The sequence below is a fragment of the Onychomys torridus genome, chromosome 4 (genome assembly GCF_903995425.1).
Source record: "Onychomys torridus chromosome 4, mOncTor1.1, whole genome shotgun sequence".
Classification (NCBI taxonomy): domain Eukaryota; kingdom Metazoa; phylum Chordata; class Mammalia; order Rodentia; family Cricetidae; genus Onychomys; species Onychomys torridus.
In genome coordinates, this window is record NC_050446.1 from 46,787,830 (window position 1) to 46,809,949 (window position 22,120).

The 22,120-nt window shown below is 38.5% G+C and overlaps 1 protein-coding gene and 1 non-coding gene across 4 annotated transcripts in view; one reads left to right on the forward strand and one right to left on the reverse strand.

Annotated features, from left to right (window-relative positions):
- Positions 1-22,120, forward strand: part of Ubr3 (ubiquitin protein ligase E3 component n-recognin 3) — a 149,790-nt gene that overhangs the window by 36,159 nt on the left and 91,511 nt on the right. For all 3 annotated transcript variants that reach the window (XM_036183531.1, XM_036183533.1, XM_036183532.1), the window contains exons 6-10: positions 4,219-4,285; positions 5,642-5,772; positions 7,503-7,731; positions 14,801-14,980; positions 15,514-15,647. In XM_036183531.1, coding sequence (XP_036039424.1) covers positions 4,219-4,285; positions 5,642-5,772; positions 7,503-7,731; positions 14,801-14,980; positions 15,514-15,647 — 741 coding nt within the window. The remainder of the gene's footprint in view (positions 1-4,218; positions 4,286-5,641; positions 5,773-7,502; positions 7,732-14,800; positions 14,981-15,513; positions 15,648-22,120) is intronic.
- Positions 9,475-9,581, reverse strand: LOC118583349. Its single transcript, XR_004944920.1, has one exon. It is a non-coding gene; the product is annotated as a U6 spliceosomal RNA (small nuclear RNA).

Genomic DNA, 22,120 nt, shown 5'->3' on the forward strand with positions numbered 1-22,120 from the left:
TTAAAGTTTGTGACTATCAGATAATCTAGTTCAATAGAAAATTATCATCAGTCTAATATGTGAGCGGGGCTAATTATAACTAGATGTTTCTGAGGGGGAAGAGTGTGTTGTAGGGTAAGGCATTTTCCTCTTTAGTCAGGATTTGTTATGGAACCCAGGCAGCTTTGAGTTTGGACGCCCCTGCCATGGCCTTCTGAGTACTGGGATTACAGGTGTGCATCATCATTCCAGCACACAGATAACTTCTCCTTTTTTTTCTTTTTTTTTTTGGAGCTGAGGATTGAACCCAGAGCCTTTCGCTTGCCAGGCAAGTGCTCTACCACTGAGCTAAGTCCCCAACCCCCACACAGATAACTTCTCAAGGGAAGGTTAGCTAGACTGAGGTTCATAAGCAATGTCTATGTGTACCATAACCAGATCATTAGTTTCTGTGACTTTGAGGTACAAATGAAATAAAACTCTTTTATCCCATAAAATTATGACCATCTGCCAGGTGGTGGCGGCACATGCCTTTAATCCCAGCACTCTGGAGGCAGAGGCAGGAGGATCTCTGTGAGTTCGAGGCCAGCCTGGCCTACAGAGCCAGTTCCAGGACAGCCTTGGCTGTTAACACGGAGGAACCCTATCTGGAAAAAAACCCTATGGAACTCTAATCCTGGGGGTTTGATACCTTCTTCCCATTGCACATATGCACAGAAATACATTCAGACAAAACACCCATATACTAAAATAAACCCACTTAAACTCCTGACTATTGTCTTCCAAGTTATTCATTCATTCATTCATTCATTCATTCATTCATTCATTCATTCTCTCTCTCTCTCTCTCTCTCTCTCTCACACACACACACACACACACACACACACACAAATGTTAAAAAAAAAAGCTGGATGTCATGGTACATATTTGTAATCCCAGCACTCCTGTATTGAAATGGGAGACAGAATGAGATCTGGAAGCTTGTAGGTCAGCCAGCCTGTAGTCTGCCTCAGCAATGAGAAATCTGCTTCAGCCAGGTTGGAGAAGAGTGCTAACTCCTAAAAAGTTGTCTACTTGACTGCCACACACAAGTTACAGTGTGCATATGCCTGCATTCACATGTGTCTACATTCCTTTCTGTCTCTATCTTGTCTTTCTCTCTTTCTATCTCACACAGTAATAAAGAAGAGAAAAAGCATAGTGATGAAGTGATAGATATGGTTCCTGTTTGTCTCCTTATTTCTTTGGAAATATTATTAGGATTGAAATTTTATAAATGCATTTTAAAAACGATTGACTTGTGCATTGTCAAACTGCCATTTAGGAAGAGTGTACTACTGAAATGCTATCAACCATTAGTGTGCAGGAGTACTCATTTTCCCACAAGCTCAGATGGTAGTCTCCCTTCCTAACTGTGTGTGATACCTGCCATGTTGTTAAGTCCAATTCAGTGAGAAGCCATGTTTCCAGATTTTTGTCTTTGTGTTTTGACCCTATGTTGTCTTTTTGTATCCCTTTCCTTTCCTTGTGTTTAGGATAGAACCTAGACCTTTCCCATGCTATGTGAGAGCTCTGATAGTGAATTAGGTACCACCCCTATGTTTTCTTATTGAATGATCTTTTCTTCCTAATTCTACTTGTCCTTTTGGGACTACAAGGTCAGGGATTGTGTGGAACTTCGTGACACCCTGTCACTTGCTCACGGGTACCCTTTTTATAGGAAGTTTATATCTGAAAACTATGAAGCAGTTCTAACAAGGTGTCAGTACAGTTTAAAGTTGATTCTTTGCAGTATTCCCTGACTTAAGAGTGGTGAATCATAACCTTTAGCTAGAGAGAGAGAAAAAAAAAACTCCTTAGTTCATAAAAATGAAGGTAGCAGGAACCTTTCCAGCTGTATTTTAAGAAGATTGGTTACCATTAACTACTTGCGCTCAGGACCCCTCCTCCCCTCCTCCAAGAGGCACACTTGCTCCCCGCCCCCCTTTGTTGGTCTTGCTTTCACAGAGCTCTGGCCTCTGTTACTCTTCCTTGGACTCAGGGGTCTGTACAGTCTGTACTAGTTAACTGTCTCATTCTATGGTACAGTCTTAGCCACTTCTGAGACAGTCTAAACCATCCCATGATACTTTCCTGGCATACAAATGAAATCCCCAGGTATCAATTACTGCTTCTGTACTTCTTTGGCTCTGAAGTTGAATAGGTTGTGAAGGACTCGTCCCTTAGTGTTCTCCCTAATTAATCTATTTATTTGTAGTGTAAAGTTTTTCACAAATGTGTGCATCAGAAGTGAGAGGTTGCTTGTATTTTTTAGTGTTTTTCCAAAGCATATTATTATTTTTACAATGTCAATTCCAGCTTCTAATATGTTAGGCTTTTTTCTTGGAATTTGATCTTTCCCTTTTCCCTTTTTGTATGTGTGCTATGCATATGTCCTGGTTTGCTTTTTATTCCTGTGTTAAACATAATAACCATAAAAGTAGGAGAGGAAATGGTTTATTTGGCTTAAACATTCTGATCACAGTCAGCCATTAAGGGAAGTCAGAGCAGGAATTGCAGCAGAGACTGTGGAGGAGTGCTGCTTCCCAGCTTTGCTCCACATGAGTTGCTTAGCTGCTGTTTGTTTCCAGTGCAGGCCTACCTGCTCAGGCGTGGCACTGTCCACAGTGGGCTGGGCGCTCCCATCAGTCAGTAAGAAATAGCGTGTAGAGCTACCTACAGGCCGGGCTGATAGAGCAGTTCCTTTATTGGTGTTCCTTCCTAGATGACTCTAGTTTAGGTCAAGTTGGCAAAGCAAACTAGTATAGTGTGTGCACACACATGTGCATGCGCGCTTGTGTGCGTGCGTATAACTATGCTTGAGTTTGATGTTGGAATCATTTTCCATCATTTTCCTACCTTGTTCAGGGTCTCCCTGTTAAACCAGGGATTACCCATACTGTTAATCTTGGTAGCCAGCTTGCTCTGAAGAATTCTGTCTCCTCCAGAAAGCTGGGCCTACAGACAGGCTACACATCCATCTGGCATTTACTCTGAGTTATGGGTGTCTGGACTCTGGGCCTCCTATATGACAAACACTTGAACCACTCAGTTATCTCCTCAGCCCCTCCCCTCTCCTCCCCTTCCCTCCCTTCCCTCTTGCCTTCCCTTCCCTCTTCCCTTCCCTCTTGCCTTCCCTTCCCTCTTCCCTTCCCTTCCCTCTTCCCTTCCCTTTTTCCTTTCCTTTCCTCTTTCCTTTCCCCTTTCCTTTTTCCTCTTCTCTCCTCCCCTCTTCCTCCTCCCCCTCCCTTTTCCCTTTCCTTTTCCTTTCCTGCTTTTTTTCTTTTCAAGACAGGGTTTTACTGTGTAGCCCTGACTGTCCTCGAACTCAGAGAGGTCTGCCTACCTCTGCCTCCAGAGTGCTAGGATTAAAGGCGTGCACCACCATCACCCAGCCCCTCTTTTGTTTTTAATTTTGAGACAAGGTCTCATGTATCCTAGGCCCTGAATTTGATTTGTTGCCAGAGATAACCCCCATGGGCTGATCTTAGTGCCACCAAGCCTAGTTTATACAGTGGTAGGGATTGAATTCAGGTTTTTGTTCATGGTAGGCAATTACTCTACCAACTGAGCAAATTCTTCAATATTGGAATTTGATTTCTTTAACAGTTTTAAAATTTTCTGTTAATTTATATAATTGTTTTGTGTGTGTGTGTGTGTGTGTGTGTGTGTGTGTGTGTGTGTGTAAGAGTGTGTGTAAGGTGATGCACATGCCAGGGCCTGTCTGTGGACGTCAGAAGTCAGATTACTGGATTAGATTCTGGAGATTAAAGTCATTTGTCAGTCTTGGTGACTTTGTCCACTGCATCTCTGGCCTCTAATTTGAATTTTGAGCTCATGTTTGTGTCATATTCTATGAAGTCTCTCCTCCATTTGTTTTTGTCTCTCCCTTCCTTTCCCTCCTATGGAAATTCCCTGATATCTCTAGCTTCTGTGCCTTAATGTTATGTGTGTATGTAAGCTTACAAACATTTTTATTTTAGTATTTTGGGATGCTCAAGAGTCTTTCTCCATATGGATGGTTCTATTTAATAATAAAGATATTTTACTGTGATTTCATTAAAATTGCATTAAGACATTTGAAGTAGTTACATAGTGAATTATGTTAGTCAATAGTATGTAAGAATATATATGTTACATTTATATAAAACATACATTTATGAACATGGCTATGGATAATGTTGACTTTGTTTCTTCCAGGAGGACCAGGACGGGAGTCAAGGCTTGGGCAAGAGAAAGAGGGTAAAGCTAAGCAGTGGCACCAAAGGTATTGATAGTTTGCCTAGATAGGGCTTCACTACATAATGTAAACTGGCCTTGAAACTCACTGTGTGTCCATGTTGACCTTGAACCCACAATCTTCTTGACTTAGCCTCCTAAAGGGATGACAGGTGTGTGCCACTACACCTGGTTATTTTCTGTTTCTTTCTTAAAGATGCTTAAAAACAAGCAAACAAAACACTTAATTTTTAGGAATGTCAACTATATAGTGAGACCCAAGACTCTGGGTTTATTTAAATTAACATAAATTTAAAATGTAGGTAACTTTGAATTTGATGTTTTTAGTATTATTTAGTTTTAACTTCAGATTGTTTTAAATTTGTACCATGATACTATTCTTGTTAGGAATGACAGTTCTCGAATGTCTTATCCAAAACACTTGGGACCAGTTTCTGATTGTATTATTATTTTCCATGTATGATATTTGGGCCATACTTATGCCTGTGCACTATGTGTGTGCCCAGTGCTTGCCGAGGCTAGAAGAGGGCATAGGACCCTTTGGAACTGGAGTCGTGGATGATTGTGAGTTACCATATGGGTGTTGGGAATTGAACTTGGGTCTCTGAAAAGGCAGCCAGCACTCTTAATTGCTGAGCCCTCTCTAGCTCCAGTTTTAGAGTTTTTGTTGTTGTTTTTGGTCATTTGAGACAAGGTCTCATTGTGCAGCCTTGGCTATCCTTGAGGTCTATGTGCTACTCAAACTGGCCTTGAACTCACTGAGAGCCATTTGCCTCTCTGCCTCCTGAGTGCTGGAATTAAAGGCCTATGCTACTATTGCTACAATGCTTTTTAAATTTTGAAAAACATTGAAAATTTTTCATGAAGTTTTCTAGTTATGTGCTCAAAACATTTCAGATTTTGTAGCATTTCACATTTTGGGTTAGTGATGTCAAGTCTAAACTTTGAAGCAGTAAAAATTTTAGCTAGATGGCTATATTTAAGAACAAGTAGTACTACTGGGCATGGTGGCCTACATCTGTAATCCCAGCATGCAGGAGGCAGAGGCAGGTGAATCTCTGAATTCGAGGCCAGCCTGGTCTACAGACTGAGTTCCAGGACAGCCAGGGCTACTCAGAGAGACCAAAAACCAAAACCAAAACCAAACCAAACAACAAAAATAGTAATACTTAATTTTTGAGTAACTGCTTTATATTAAAATTTTCAGGTTAAATGTTTTGTTGTTTGTGTGCTGTGGGAGTTGGTAACAGTGTCAGCACACTAGTGAAAGGGTATCTGAATTGTAGATTCTTTCAGGTGTGTTTGATGGGCTGTTGGATTGCGTGGTAAGGTTTAAATGAGATAAGCAACTGAATTAATGATACATTTTCTCTCTCTTATGCAGATCAATCCATAATGGATGTTTTGAAACATAAAAGTTTTTTAGAAGAGCTATTGTTTTGGACAATAAAGTATGAGTTCCCCCAGAAGATGGTAACTTTCTTACTCAACATGCTTCCAGATCAAGAGTATAAGGTACCTATTTCTTCCTTCCTTTTGGAACTTTGCTTTCATTGTGTTTGTCCTTACATGGGTTTCTTTTGTTGCATTTCTGAGCTGAGGCTCATTATAATGTAACTACAAGGATATACCCTGAAAGGGCATTGGTTATTCTGTTGCTTGTTCAAGTCTGCTCAGAATACACAGAATCCAGCTTTCCCTCAAAGTAACATTACTCAGAATTCCAAAGCATTGCCATTTTTTAATTTAAATTTCAAAACAATTATAAATACTATTGTTTAAGACCATAAAATTTACTTGCTCACAATTACACACCAAATTTTTGAAAAATTGTCTTTGTTCTGTGAGATCTACAATAAAATCTAAAGCCTTAGCTAGAAACCACTAGAGTAATATTATTAAACAAGTGAGTTTTGGGTTCCAAACAAGTGAAACTAGGTGTGAAGGGAGTGATTGAGAGGAACAGTAATAAAATAATTCAAGAAGCAAGTAGTATGTAAAGTGTCAAGTCCTCTGAAGAACAATGACAAGGTTCCGTGAGAACTTGTAATGGAGTCATTGAGTTTAGATTATGGAGTTAGCACAGGTTAGTAGCTGCTGGTTATATCGATAATGAGAAAATAGTTATTAACTCAAATACAAGTGTAGGGAGCTATAGTTTCTAGTTCCAAAGGATGTGGACCCACCTCTGAGCACTATATGGTTATGGCAAAATGACATAGCCCAGTGTATGAAAACAGTAAAGCATGCAATGGCCTTGTGTACATTAGGGGAGACACTCTCAAGTGTCAAGTATTTTGTATGTCTTTATACACACTAAAAAGTGCAACAGGAAATGTACCTGTGACATCGAAAGGTGATAGCTCCAACTGTAATTTATACTGCAGAGTGTTTGGTTGGACTGCTGGTCAGCTTTCAGAGCAGACGGGGCAGTTATTTCTAGTAATGCTACTGTGTGGGTTTCTAGGTAGGACTTTAGATTTTACTACTGTAGGTCTCAGTGAACAAGGATAATCAGGGTTTCTCTGTGTAGCCTGCCTCTGAACTCACTCTAGACCAGGCTAGCCTTGAGCTCAGAGATCTGCCTGCTCCTGTCTCTCGAGTGCTGGGACTAAAGGTGTGTGCTACTACCTCCTGACTAAAGATACTTTTCAAAACATTAATGTAATTTTAAGCAAGTAAAATTTTATATTCTTTAACTAGTTTATAATATTTTTTTTTTTTTTTTTTTTTGAGACAGGGTTTCCCTGTGTAGCTTTGCACCTTTCCTGGAACTCACTTGGTAGCTCAGGCTGGTCCTGAACTCAAAGAGATCCGCCTGACTCTGCCTCCTGAGTGCTGGGATTAAAGGCGTGCGCCACCACCGCCCGGCTATAATTGTTTTAAAACTTAAATAGGTTAACACTTTTATTAACTTTTAAAAACTATCCAAGTATTTTTTTTCTTTTTCCTTTTCTTTTTTCTTTTTTTGAGCTGAGGATCGAACCCAGGGCCTTGCCCTTGCTAGGCAAACGCTCTACCACTGAGCTAAATCCCCAACCCAACTATCCAAGTATTTTACTAATGTTCCAAAAAAGGTATAGTATGACTTAAAATTATCATTATTTAATTACCTTTCATTTACCTTGCATAGCATCATAAGCTGCTAATAGCTTTAAAAGCTGATTATAATATGCAATATAGTATACTAATAGTTTAAATTTAGAGTTAAACTGATTTGTTTTTGCTATTTAAAATTTTTACAGGTTGCTTTTACAAAAACTTTTGTTCAGCATTATGCTTTTATTATGAAAACACTGAAGAAGAGTCACGAGTCAGACACAATGTCTAACAGGATTGTGCACATTAGTGTCCAGTTGTTCAGCAATGAGGAGCTTGCCAGACAGGTGACAGAAGAGTGCCAGCTCCTGGACATTATGGTCACTGTGCTCTTATACATGATGGAAAGTTGCCTTATTAAAAGTGAGCTGCAAGGTAAACTCAGAATAATAGTCATTTGTTCATTAGTAGTAACTTTTATGTAACAAGTTCTAAAAATGGGACTGGAGAGATGGCTTGGAGGTTAAGAGCACTGATTTCTCTTCCAGAGGTCCTGAGTTCAATTCCCAGCAACCACATGGTGGCTCACAGCCATCTGTAATGAGATCTGGTGCCCTCTTCTGGTCTGCAGTCATACATGTTGCAGTCATACATGCTATATACATAATAAATAAATAAATCTTAAAAAAAAAAGTTCTAAAAATACTTCGTATCCTTATAGATAACTTAAAAAATACAGTAAAAATAATGCATGTTTAGAGAATAAGTATTTGACAATTTATAGTTAAGTGTAAAGAAAAAATTAAAATCATTCCTAGTTTAGCCATTCCCAAATAACTTCTGTTAACATTTTGCTGTATTTTTTATATTTTAATTAATTAATTAAAAACTTTTTTTTGAGACCAACTTTCTCTGTGTAGCCCTTGCTGTCCTGGATCTCACTCTGTAGCCCAGGCTGGCCTCGAACTCACAGAGATCCTCCTGCCTCTATCTCCTGAGTGCTGGGATTAAAGGCGTGCATCACTATCACCCATTGTACATGCTCTTTTTTCCCCCCATCATAAATTGGTTGCTGCCTACCTTAGATATTTTTATATAATTATACTTAAAATTTCTTTGAATTGGAGTAAACCTTGCCTTGTCTATATACTTGTAGGAAGAACTTTGTAATCTTCTTTTATGCCCACCATGTGGTTGCTACTTCTTGACCTAATATTTCGACACATTTCTCATTCTTGTTCTCTGTTTTCTTCATCTCCTTTCCCTTAAACAGTTCATGCCATTGAATGTTTGCTTTGTACCAGGCACTGTGGTTTATTACTATAAATGTGTTGTCTCAGCTCAGTGTCTGAAAACTCTGAGATTACCTTCGGTACCTTATTTTATTTTATTTTTTTTTGGTTTCTTGAGACAGGGTCTCTCTGTGTAGCCCTGCCTGTCCTGGAACTTACTCTGTAGACCAGGCTGGCCTCAAACGTACAGAGATCTGCCTGCCTCTGCCTCCTAAGTGCTGGGAGGCATGCGCCACCACGCCTCGCTCAGTACTCTTATTTTCAAGATGGGAACTTAAGTCCTTAGAAAGTTAAGTCATTTACTGTTGAATTCAACAGGTGACAGGTGACAGTGCCAACAAGGGTTTCATGTCTCCTGATGTTAGAGCTTTTAATCTGTGCCAGTACACAGACAGGACTACACTGAGAGACTGGGTCTTCACTTATTGATCCTCAGGGCTAAACCTTAAAAGAAGTGGGCAGGGGAGATGGCTCAGTGGTTAAAGCTCTTGCCACAGAACAGTAGCATGAAGGCGAGAGTTAAGATCCACAGAACTTGTATAAACACAGTGGTTTTTATGATGGCCCTCCAGAGGTCAATGCTGTATGTCTTTCTGCTCACAGATTGGCTTGACTTGTTGGTCAATGAGCTCCAGGGAGCTACCTGTGTCCAGCTCCACCTCTTGCCCTCCTCCTTGGGTCACAGATAGGACTGCATGGCTACACCTGACTTTTCATGTGGGTACTGAGATCTTTTCAGGCCTTCATGTTTTTGTAGCAAGCACTTCACCAACTGAACCTCTTCCATACCACCCCAATAGCTCCTTAACTCATGGTGTGACTCTTCCCTCCTATTGTAGGGACAGAGAAAGCGCTATTATTTTTAAACAGTATATTATTATTTTTTTTAAATATGGAACTCTTCACAAATTTGTATGTCATCCTTGCTCAGGAGCCATGCTAATCTTCTCTGTATCATTCCAATTTTAGTATATGTGCTGCCGAAGTGAGCACTAAAAAGTATACTATTGATGTTAAACAATACACTTCTTTTGCTTTTCAGAAGAAAATTAAAAAAAACTGTTACAGGTTTTTACTTTATGTAGCATGGCCTTTGAGTGTTAGCTGCATATTTCATAGTTTCTTTTTCCCTTTGTGAGAGAGCATCTATCATCTTTCATCTGTATCTGTGATATTATCTACAGAATTATACTTAATAGAAAGATTTTTTTTAAAAAGTGTTTAGATTCATAAAGTAGGAAACTTAGAATTTAGAAACATATATGATATTTCAGTGTGCCTGTGCATGCAGAGATCTGAGGATGGTGAGTGCCTTCTGTCACTCTCTGCCTTGTTTTCTTGAGACAGTGCCTCTCACTGAACTGGAAGTTCACCATTTGAGCTAGGCTGGCTGACTGCTGTGCTCTTGGGATCCATCTGTCTTTGCCTCTCAGTGCTGAGGTGACAGACATGTGCAGTCATGCTCAGCTTTTTACGTGGGTGCTGGTTATTCAAATTCACGTCTTCATACTGGCAGAAACGGGTTCTTGGCCACTGAACCATCTCCTTAACCCATAAAGTCTATTTTCTTGACTAATTGATGTAGCTGTTCTTCTGTATAGTTTGCATTTGGCTTTAAAGAGGAGTGTTCAGGAAAACGATGTGTGAGTTGGTCTCCCATGTGTTTTTCAGTAACTATTATATTGAAACTGTTGTTCATAAAACTGTGTGATTCATGTGCCTGCAGGTTAAGTATGTTACATCAATTACATTATCTCCCAGCCAAATTCTAAAGCTACAGTTAGCAACCTTTATGCTTTGCAGTGATTTTTAAAATCACCTTCGACAATAACATACCATTTCATAATGCATATTTTTGCTTTTCCAAAAGTACCATAAAATTTGTACATTTTTATGTTAACAGTATTAGAATGTGCCTAAACTTTATTGAATAGCTACAGATACAACAAGATCTGTTTTTTAAATTTTTAACTATTTCAAATAGCTTCTGTTTAGCTTTTGTATGAATTGCTACTGGGCATTATTCTTTTTTGTTTAGTTTCTTACAGTACTTGAGATTAAATCCAGGACCTTTCTGTGCTAGACATATGTTTTACCACTGAGCCAAATTCTTAGCTTCTAGATAACATTTAAAAATTTCTTTATGGTTAAATATTAAAGGCAATACAATGGGAATTCACAATGCCACAGCAACAGCTAAAGAATAAAAGGAAAAAACCTTCTAGTGACCCAAGATCCCTACCTTATATGTTGTTATGTACACATTTGTTTTGTATACTTTTAAATATGTACTGTAACTCATTTTTCATGTCTCTGAAATTTTTAAATTTGTCTTATGGAACAGTTTGTGTAAAAACAGAATTTATAACTGTGCATCACACAGCTATCTATAGAAATGTCTGCAGATACTGGTAACCACTGATTGATCTTCTGTCTTGCAAATCAGACTAGATATTGGAATGTATGCTTTGGTTGTTTGCATTGTCTCCAACATGTAATGTGCCCAGGAAAACCCCCACCAAGCTTATGTCCTTTTTCATTATCCCGTGTGAGTATATATATATGTTCATGGACATGTGAGTATGTGTCTTAATACACTGACAGAATTGCCCAGGCCTCAAGCCTACAGGTTATTTTGACTTCTGGTTTTCTCTTACGGATACAGCAAACATTTGGTCTGTCTCTCTCCATCTCTGTGCTCACTGTTACCACCGTCCAGACTCTTGCTGTCTGTGGCTGCCTTATCCCTAGTCATTGCGGTCCTCCTTTGGACTCCCTGCTGCACAGCTGACCACCTTCTTTCTCTTACTCTTCACTCCACCCCAGTGACTTCCCTGACTTTTCATATCAACTCAAACCATTGGCGTTTACACCGTTGCCTCTGTATACCTTTCGTCCTCTGTGTTCTAAGTGATTGTAACTGCCCTCTAACCTCAAGAACACCATTTACTCTCTCCCCCTAGTTGTCTACTGAATCCTAATTCATGTTTCATCGTAGAATAGCTCTTAGTTTAAATGCTCCTCAGTCAAGAGAGTGTTTTTGAATTTAAGTCAGCGCGTTTGTTCATAAGACTCCCTGTACTTCTCTTTTTATAGCCTTATCACACTGTCTTCCTAGGTGTGTGTTGGGGTGTGGGGAGAACTTATTTTAGCATTTTATTCTCCAAGATTAGTAGAATACTGACCATAAGTGCTCAACAAGGTGGTTTTTTGTTTGTGTAGCTTTGGCTGTCCTGGAACTCACTCTGTAGACCAATTTGGCTTCAAACCCAGGGATCCACCTGCTCTGTCTCCTGAGTGCTGGGATTAAAGGTGTGCACTACCACCGCCTGGCAACAAGTATTTCTTTGCTTCTTTTCTTGTTCTTGTTCTTGTTCTTCTCCTCCACCTCCTCTTTTTTCTTTATCTTCTTTTTTTAGATATATTTATTTTATGTTCATTGGTGTTTTGCCTGCATTCATGTCTGTTGTGAAGGTGTCAGATCCTTGGAACTAGAGTTATATTTGTGAGCTGCCATGTGGGTGCTGGGAATTGAACCTGGGTCCTCTGGAAGAGGAGTCCAGGAGTGTTCTTAACTGCTGAGCCATCTCTCCAGCTCTAGATTTATTTATTTTTATTTTATGTGCATTAGTGCTTTGCCTGCATGTCTGTGTGAGGATGTTGGATCCCTTGGAACTGGAGTTGCAGACAGTTGTGGGCTGCCATATAGGTACTGGAAATTGAACCTGGGTCCCCTTGGAGAAGGCAGCCAGTGAGTGCTTTTAACCACTGAGCCATCTCCAGCTCCAACAAGTATTTCTTGATGAGTGCATTTCATTTAATCCTGAATCATTGTTCTTTATATCTTTAGTCAGGAAAGTACCAGCTTGGATAAAAAAAGAAATTGTAATTGCTTTACTTTTTTAAAGATGACAAGGTGTTTTTTCACAAGAACAGTTATATTTAAAGCACTGTTAGAAAAAAATGTGTTCTTTTAAAAATTATTATTTGTGTTTATTCATTTTCTAGTTTCAATTAAATAGGCCAGCAATTCTAAATTTTGTTTAGCTTTTTATTTTGTTATTCCCAACATCCTGTAACACAATGTCTCATCAGTTTTCATTGGCAGGAGTTTTTAAAGTCAGGGGAGTTTCTTCAGAACTTTGAATGTAGGCAATTCTTCTTCCCTAATGGACTTAGTTTCCTCCTTTTCATTCATTGGGAACCAGGGAGAAACAGGCAAACTTGACTTGTAATGGCTCCTGGTTTTATTTGATATAACTCAAGAGTAGGGTACAATAATTCCATGGACTAAAACAAAACTAATATAAAAAAGCCCTCCTTACTGATGAATTTGGCAAATACATGGTTAGATGTAAAGTCTGATAAGGTGAAGAATCATTTAAAAGTGTTACATCATATTTTAACTTTAAATATAGAAAGCCTTTTTATTTTCTAGTCCTTAATAAAAAACATATTGTTGTGGATGTGGGTGGGTGCATTAGTCTTGGTGCATGTGGAGGTCCGAGGGCAACTTTGTAGAATCAATTCTCTTCTTCTACCTTTCCATGGATTCCAGGGATGGAACTCAGGTATCCAGGACAAGCATCATGATCTGCAATGTCATCTTATTGGTTCCCATTCTCCAGTCTTTGAATTTTTTGGGCAAAATGTTTTTAGAATGTGGTTTCCTTCATTGAATTTCATCTCATATATACTGCATCTGTAAATTTTATTTTCAGTCTCTTTAAAGTAGAATTAGCATATCTCAGTGAAACAATGTTGCTTTTCTGCCCTGAGGTTGTTGGTTTTTTTCCCTTAAGATTTTTTTTTTTTTTTTTTTTTTTTTTTTGAGACAGGGTTTCCCTGTGTAGCTTTGCACCTTTCCTGGAACTCTTTTGGTAGCCCAGGCTGGCCTCGAACTCACAGAGATCTGCCTGGCTCTGCCTCCTGAGTGCTGGGATTAAAGGCGTGTGCCACTACCGCCCGGCAAGATTTTTTTTTAAAAGATTTATTTATTATGTATACAGAAGAGGGCGCCCGATGGTTGTGAGCCGCCATGTGGTTGCTGGGAATTGAACTCAGGACCTCTGGAAGAGTAGTCAGTGCTCTTAACCTCTGAGCCATCTCTCCATCCCAAGATTTATTTATTTATTTATTGTATATGAGTGCTCTATCTACACATATGACTTTATGCTAGAAGAGGGAATCAGATCCCACTGTAGATGGTTGTGAGCCACTGTGTGGGTGTTGGAAATTGAACCCAGGTCCTCTGGAAGAACAGCCAGTGCTTTAACCACACAGCCATCTCTCTGGCACTATCACTGAGATGTTTCTCCAGCACTATTCCTGAGATGTTTTTTAACCTTTGTATCCCTATGCATTTATTCTTATTGAATCTCAAATCATACCTAGTTTCTATAATACTTCTTAATATGAATTCATATTTCATTATTTCATATACTTTTTGTTTGAATCTATAATTATGATAAAAATAACATTTAGCATGAACAGAAACAAATGGACTTTTGGTAACTGTGTACCTCATTGTGTAATAGCAAATAGTACTGGTATTGAGCATTTGGTGTGAATATTGTGTTTCATAGTGGGAATGGAGGTTCCTTAGTCCAGTATGTTAGTTAAAAGGATTAGTTACTAAAAACTGGTATTAATGACAAAAAATTGTTATAAAGTCTAATTCCCTCCATTCAACGGTAATTTAAACTTGGAGGATTTTTGGGAGAGGAAATCTTAAAGAGGTTTCAGTGTTGTTCATTTCTGAGATAATACTATTTGATAAAAAAATTGCATTCACATAAATTCTTTGACTAGAAGATAGCCATTAATACGTCGCACTTGAAACCAGCAGACTTGAGTGCTAAGTTACAATGAGATGAACCTAGTGGTGATGTTTTTGATTGAAACAGAAAATACATTATTAGAATCCAGAAAATGAGGTTTTCTAAGCATATAGCTAGCCCAGTATCAGCAATGAGGAGGACATGTAGTATGTGGTACTGTCACAGTGTGTTCAGTGCTTTATGCTCACATTTCATTTACTGCCTTTGAGATATATTCCCTCTCCTAATTTAAGTCTAAACAACCTGCCTAGAGCCATACAGATTTCAGATGGTATGCTGGGGTTAAGATTGAAGTATTTCTGATTTTAAAGTGTATAATAATATTCTGTATAATCAGGGAAGTTTTTAAAAAAATATTTTTGGACTTTTTAGATGAAGAAAATAGTTTACATGTTGTGGTGAACTGTGGAGAAGCCTTACTGAAGAATAACACTTACTGGCCTCTTGTTAGTGATTTTATTAATATTCTTTCTCATCAAAGTGTGGCAAAGAGGTTTTTGGAGGATCATGGCTTGTTAGTTACATGGATGAATTTTGTTTCTTTCTTTCAAGGTATGAATTTAACTTTTTTTGGTTCAAAAGATACCTAATGCTAAACTATTAAATACTAATTAAAAATAATAGCACACCACTGAGATTATAAATCAGGTGTCTCATTGAATTAATTATTATTTGTAAGAAGTTTAATATTTATTCACAGCAACATAGCAAGGATTTATTAAGAAACAATTACAATTTTCTGGTAGTACATTAAAACATTAGTTTAGAAACTTGAAATCTGTTTTCTCAGATTTGTAACATATTCATAATAATTTGGACAATTATTGTCAGCAATTAAAATTGTTTTTGATTTTCGTATTAAAGGAATTCAGTTCTGTTTGTGACATTTACAAAATGTTAGTTTGTTAAAAAATTCTATAAAAGAAAAGGACCAGCTGTTCTTGTATTTCATTGTAAACTTATTTGTATATGTGCTGTGTAATTGGTGCTATTGATTAAAGGTGTTGAGTATGGGGAAATGGTTGGTTTTCGTTTACATACTTGTGTCTGTTTGACCGAGTCATGTGTGCTGTCCTCTCTACCAGGTATGAACTTGAACAAGCGAGAACTCAATGAGCATGTGGAGTTTGAGTCTCAGACCTACTATGCTGCTTTTGCTGCTGAGCTTGAAGCCTGTGCACAGCCGATGTGGGGACTCTTATCACACTGTAAAGTTAGGGTATGTGGGAAATATTCTTATTAATTCTGCATTTTAAAGATAATGACTTAAGAAAGAAAACACACCTGAAAATATCATACGTAATGTGCAGTGTTTAGTTGTTTCAGTTTGAATTCATCTTTGTGGAAGCTTACCTGAAACAACATATTTTATTCTTGAGCATACTGAAATTCATTTATATCATCAGACCTCCTCAGCTGCCCCTATTTTGAACAATTGTCAGAACTTCATAATACTCTACCTTTAGCATTATTGTTTCATTTTAACTGTTACTGGTTGTCTAATACCTTGTGTCTTTCAAAAGATAAAGATACTCTTCCAAAAAAGTTCATAGTTTTACACAGAGTTTTGCTCTATAGCCCAGGCTGGCCTTCAGCTCAGCTTATCTTCCAGCTGGTCTTGATTTTTCAGTCCCTCAGCTGTCTGGGTGTTGGCATTACAGGTGCATGCTGTCATGACTGGCTGAAAGTTTGTATTTGAAGATTCTAAGCACAAATAATTTTATACAACTTGTAAATGTTGTTATATATACAAATCATTAGTTTGATAGGTCTTTGAAATCAGAAAGAATCCTCTAAATCTATTAAACTAAGGAGTTCATGAAAGTTTTGATATAAAACCCCATGAAGTCAACCCATTAGCCTATGTCAGTAAAAATTCTTCAGGTCTCACTACATAGTTTTGACTAGCCAGGAGCTTGCTCTGTAGCTGCGGCTGGCCTCGAACTCACAGAGATCTGCCTGCCTATGCCTTCTGAGTGCTGGGACTAGAGCTATGTGCCACCACTCCTGGCATAGCTATGATCTTACAGTGGGAATATTTTGAAGCCCATTGTTTAGTCTCTGCTCTTTGATTTCATATTGGGTGACTAGGTCAACCCATGAAAATCTGTTTGAGGTGTGTGTGTTTGTGTGTGTGTGTGTGTGTGTGTGTGTGTGTGTGTGTGTGTGTGTGTGTTTTCCTTTTTTTGACATACATTCTCACTGTTAAGTCTCAAACTCATGCTCTTCCTGCCTCAGCTTCCCAAGTGATGGACTACAGATGTGTGCCACCATGCCAGCTTGTACAAAGTCACCTGCTGCTGCTGCACTTCATTTTGTGTTCCTCATGCCAGTTAATGGCGTCTTCAATGACTTAACTATCTCTACAGTTTGCCTTAACTTACATGTATAATTAGGCCTCTTATACCATCTCCATGCCATGATCTGTGATTGTTCCTTTTTTAGTTTCCAAGCTTTGGTTCAGGCTAGCCCCCACTCTCCCATTTGGGGTATTGCTTTCTTGAGGGGGTCCCTGCAGGTGTCATACAGGGAAACAAACCCCACAAAGAGAGAAGAATGAAAACCCAGTGCAAATTGACTTCCTCAACCTGGATCAGACTTCAGGAAATCTAATAATACCATGGTTTATTGTCAGCATATTTAAAACAAGACAATTTGCTTTAAATGAAAAGCAAAAGGTTTCCAGGCAACAATCAGTCCAATTCCAGGTGTACAATAAAATTTAAGGTGTGACTATATAGAAACTCTTTACAAAGTGCATGTGACCATGAGGGTGGGTTCTACAGCTAAAAGGCCTAGAATCTAGTGTGGTCTCTGACTGATAGCACAGAGGTCAGCAGCCCATAAAGTACATTGAACAACTCCCCTAAGGATGGGTAATGGCCTAGGGAGGGAAGAATCTGGAATAACCATTCTGGGGAATTAGGGTGAAGTCTACCTTGATAGCAAAAGGTGGGGTGAGGTCTGCCTCCATAGACAGCAAAGGGATCACCAGGTTGTTAACAAAATCCACTCTCAGCTTTCTGGATGGAACGCAGGCATTTGATTTTATCTCCTCCAGTGAGGAGACTTCCCTGCATGATTAACATTCCTGGTTCTCTTAGTGCTTCTCTGTGAGTACAAGGACCTCTGTACCCCCAACACTGCCTCATTGTCTTTTCTTGTTCTCAGTGCTTCTCTTGCATGGAAAGTTATCTGTGAAGGAAAAAAAAGTGCCTAAGCTCCACTGTCACAGATTTTGATTGATTTGATATGCAGTTAAAGTTATCTGGGAAGTAAAAAAAATACACGTTTAAGCCCCATTGTGAGAGATTTTGATCGATTTGATATGCAGTTGAATCTGAGTAGCAATCCTAGCTAGAGGAATATTTTAGAGTTAACTTTTGAAAAAGTCTGTAAGTCTCAAGCTGATGGCTTAATTAATGTCCTGTCATCAAATAGCATTCCCGTGTGTTCATAGTTCCTTGTTTAATCTCAGCTGTAGCATTCATTTAAGAACTGTTTGTTTGCTAGTTTACTCAAAAGGGTTTGTTAAATGCTGGTCTATGTTAGACACTGTCTACATTGTAGGTATGGTTGGTATTGAACCAGATAGACATGGTTGTTATCCTTACCGACACAGTGTAAACATATGGACTTACTTTGTTACTATGCTCTGTGGCAAAGTAACACTGCTTTTGTGGGAGAGACGTTAAATCTGAAAATCAGAGAAGGCGTTTCTGAAAAAAGAATATGAAGGAACCAGCTGTGTGAAGAATAAAAGAAGGTGGGTTAGTGGTGGCCATGGGGGAGGTAAATAGGAGTAAACCATCTCTTGTGAAAGTGTTTGTATAGGGAGTTTGTGTCTAGTTAAAGAGAGTAGATATGATTTATTGGAGAGAGAGGGATCAGATTGCAATTCAGGTTCTTATCGATACATTGAAGAATCTTGGGTTTAATTAAAGAGAAGTCTGTGAAGATTTTAAAAACAGTTTGGGATCAGATTTATATATAAAAGACTAAGTATAAGAGGGTGTAGCCTGGTGGTAGAGCTCTTGTTTAGCGCGCGCCACAACAAGGAATAGATAAATTAAGATATTTTGTTAAGCCAATTTCTTGGATATTTCTCTTATGATTCCTTTTTTTTGTTTGTTTTTTGTTTTTTGTTTTTCGAGACAGGGGTTCTCTGTGTAGCTTTGTGCCTTTCCTGGAACTCACTCTGTAGACCAGGCTGGCCTTGAACTCACAGAGATCCGCCTGCCTCTGCCTCCCGAGTGTTGGGATTAAAGGTGTGCGCCACCACTGCCTGGCCTCTCTTATGATTCTTAAAAAGCACTTCTAGAAGTGAGGAGAAGAATGATGGTCTCTGGAAACTGATAGTGAAGGAGCTTTGGAAAAAGGGGAGATTTTGACCAAGGAATACAAAGTTTAAATCTGATCAAAGGGATGTTTTTGAGATTTGAAGCTTAGCATGGTGATCATCATTAATAAAATGTATATTTCAAACTTTTTTGCGGGGGATTTGTTTTAACATTTGTGAATTTTTCTTTTTAAAAATTAGACAAATTAGTTCATTTTTAAATTTAGTATACATTGGCATGCGCATACTATGGCACACATGGGAAGATCAGAGGGCAGTTTCCTAGAATTGATCCTCTCCTTTTACCACAGGGGGCCTGGAGATCAAACTCAATCATCAGGCTTGGAGGCAAGCGTCTTTACATGCTGAGCTATCTTGCTAGACCTATCTCAACTCACTATTTCAAATCCTTTAAAAGAATAGATTTTTTTTCTTAAACTACAGTTTCCATAGCACACCAGGTTTTCTTACTCTTTTTTTTTTTTTTTAAGATTTATTTATTTATTATGTATACAAGCATGTATGCCTGCAGGCCAGAAGAGGGTGCCAGATCTCATTGTTGATGGTTGTGAGCTACCATGTGGTTGCTGGGAATTGAACTCAGGACCTCTGGAAGAATAGTCAGTGCTCTTAACCTCTGAGCCATCTCTCCAGCCCACAAAAGAACAGATTTTTAAATTTTCTTATTATTAGGAAAACAGAGAATTCCTCCTCCGCTTCCTCTTCCTTCTTTTAATGGGGGCTAGTGGGATCAGTGGTTAAGAGCACTTGCTGCTCTTCTAGAAGATCTGAGTTTGATTTCTACCACTCATATCAGGCAGCTTACAACAGTCTGTAATTCAAGCTCCAGGGCAATCTGATGCTTTTGAGGGCACCTGCACTCACATGCAGACATAATTATACATAACTAAAAATAATTTTAAAAAATCTTAAAAAATAGAAAACATAGTCATCTGAGTTGATAGCTGATGCCTTTATATAATCATTCATTGTATGCACATGCACCAAAATGTCACATTTTATTCCATAAACAAATTCAAGTATTTGTTAATTTAAAAGATGCCACAATAGGAGTATAAACATGATCATAAACATAAGCACAAAATTGTCGTATTGAAGATACATATTTTGAATATTCAAGATGTATTTTAGAGCCATAACTAATAGACTTGGTGATGTATATTTTGTTGAGAAGACTTGACTATCAGATAATATGTACAGAGGTGGGCAGGAGCAATAGAAGAATGAATCCAGCCTGTGTTAGAGATGTTTGAAATGTCTATGAAGTGTCTAAGTGGAAATAGTGAAAAGACAACTGGTGTGAGTCTCATGCTCAAAAGAGAAATCTGCACTGAGGTTATAAACTTTAGTCTTTGGCCTGTAGATGCTATTTATCACTAGGTGGTAGGGTGAAGTCAAGAAGGGAGACTGGGGAGACGTGAGCCACAAAGAAAGAAAGGAGAAGAGGAGACCCAGACGAAAGAGTTGCCTTGTAAGCCAACAAACTCGGATTCATGCAGGTAGACTGGTACGAGGGGATGAAAGTGTCAGGTTATTTTGTCAGTTCTGCTTGGGGTGAATTTGGATTATGAAGCAGGGTTTGTATTTATCTCTGTGGTAAATCACTGGTTCTAAGCAATGGTTTATTTTTTTGAATTCTGAAGGCTAGAAACATATTATGCTTATCTAGATATAAGCATTCCCTTAATCTAAGAGGTATAGAAGACAGTGAGAGAATAGGCCTGTAGAATTTCTTTGCAATCTTTTTAGTAGCTGAGAGTGACTTTTCAATTAAGTATCTAGTTTCTAGATGAGGTATTTTCTTGATGAACATCAAGATGATACCAACTGCTGTGCTAGCCCCTCTATAGACTCTTTCATCCAACCCTCAGAGCGTCTCTTAGGAAGTATCAGCCATGCCCTTCAGAGATTAGACAGCTTTCTTGGGTCACACAGCTACAAGTAGAAGAATTTGAAAGCAAATCTTTCTGATTTTAGAGCCAGTGGTCTTTACCAAATTGCTCTTATTTATTTTTCAGTGAGAATGGCCAGAGCTGTTTTTAGCAGTCCTGGGTTTTTAGAAATGGAAACCAGAAGAAACAATACTATTTAAAGTTAAGCGTCTATTTTGTATCTACATTCTCCATTATAAAATCTAAAAGGAAAGGATTGAGTACTAAAAAATTATGGCTCATGTGATTTATTGTCTTTGTATAATTGCTTCCATCTAGTGGCAAATTTGGTTAATGCAGGCTCAATGAGTCCTTGATTCTTGGCACATACAACTACTTGCTAATGAGGAGGCCTAGTGCTAGACAGACGTAGAGCATTTATATATTTGTATCTTCATGACTTCTGGGAGGTAGGTAGTGTTATGCCCATTAGTGGAGAAATTCAGACAAGATTTAAGTAACTCATGGCAGGTTATAAAATGATGAATTACCAGTATGTGCACTAGAGTGGGGAATGTAGGTGGGAGAATGAGAAGGGATCATCTGAACACTGTGTTAAAATACACTGTGTTTAGAAGTGGATTTAATAGGTCATCTTTAAAAGCGTTCTCAGTACCTTTGGCTAAGTTCTGTGGTAAAGCTTTGTTGTTTAGACTTATATTCACTCATGGAACACTCTATCCAAACTCTGAAAATGGCATATTTGATTTTCAGAGTTTCTTTTTCTTAATAAAAAACTTGCTTCACACTTTATGTATTTATTGATTGACCTCTTGATTGATTGTTGGAGAGATGTTGTATGTGTCTGAGTGAACCACAGTGTGGGTATGAAGATCAGGAATCAGTTTTCTTCTCCCACCATGCGAGTCCTTGGGGGTGAACTCGGTCAGGCTTGGTGGCAGTTGCCTCTACCCACTGAACTGTCTTCTGGATCTTCAAGGTTTCTTTATACATGAATTAACTTCCACATTAGTTTGTTTAAGACAGGTTATTTATTATTAACTTGTAAGTGTTATTAAATTTTTTCAGTGTGAGATGGGGAGCAGAATGTGTAAGATACTATTTTTATAAAGATAAATCTTATACAGGATAGATTGGGACAGAGTGAGACTGTTGGCAAGGTGACCAGATAAGTGATGTTTGGACTGGATGGTGGCAGCAAAATAGGCGAGGACCTATATGATAATGTCATGAAGAAGTGACAGGACGTGGAGCAGAGCAAGGTAAAGGAGAAATGAAGACTGAATGGGGAGTGTGGTGTGGTGATGCAGAGGTGCAGGAGTTCAAGGCCAGCCTGGGACACATGCGACTCTGTCTCAGGGAAGGAAGGAAGGAAGGAAGGAAGGAATGTGAGATTTGCCCTGTGGTTTTAAAGGCATGAATGGTTTATATAGGTAGCTG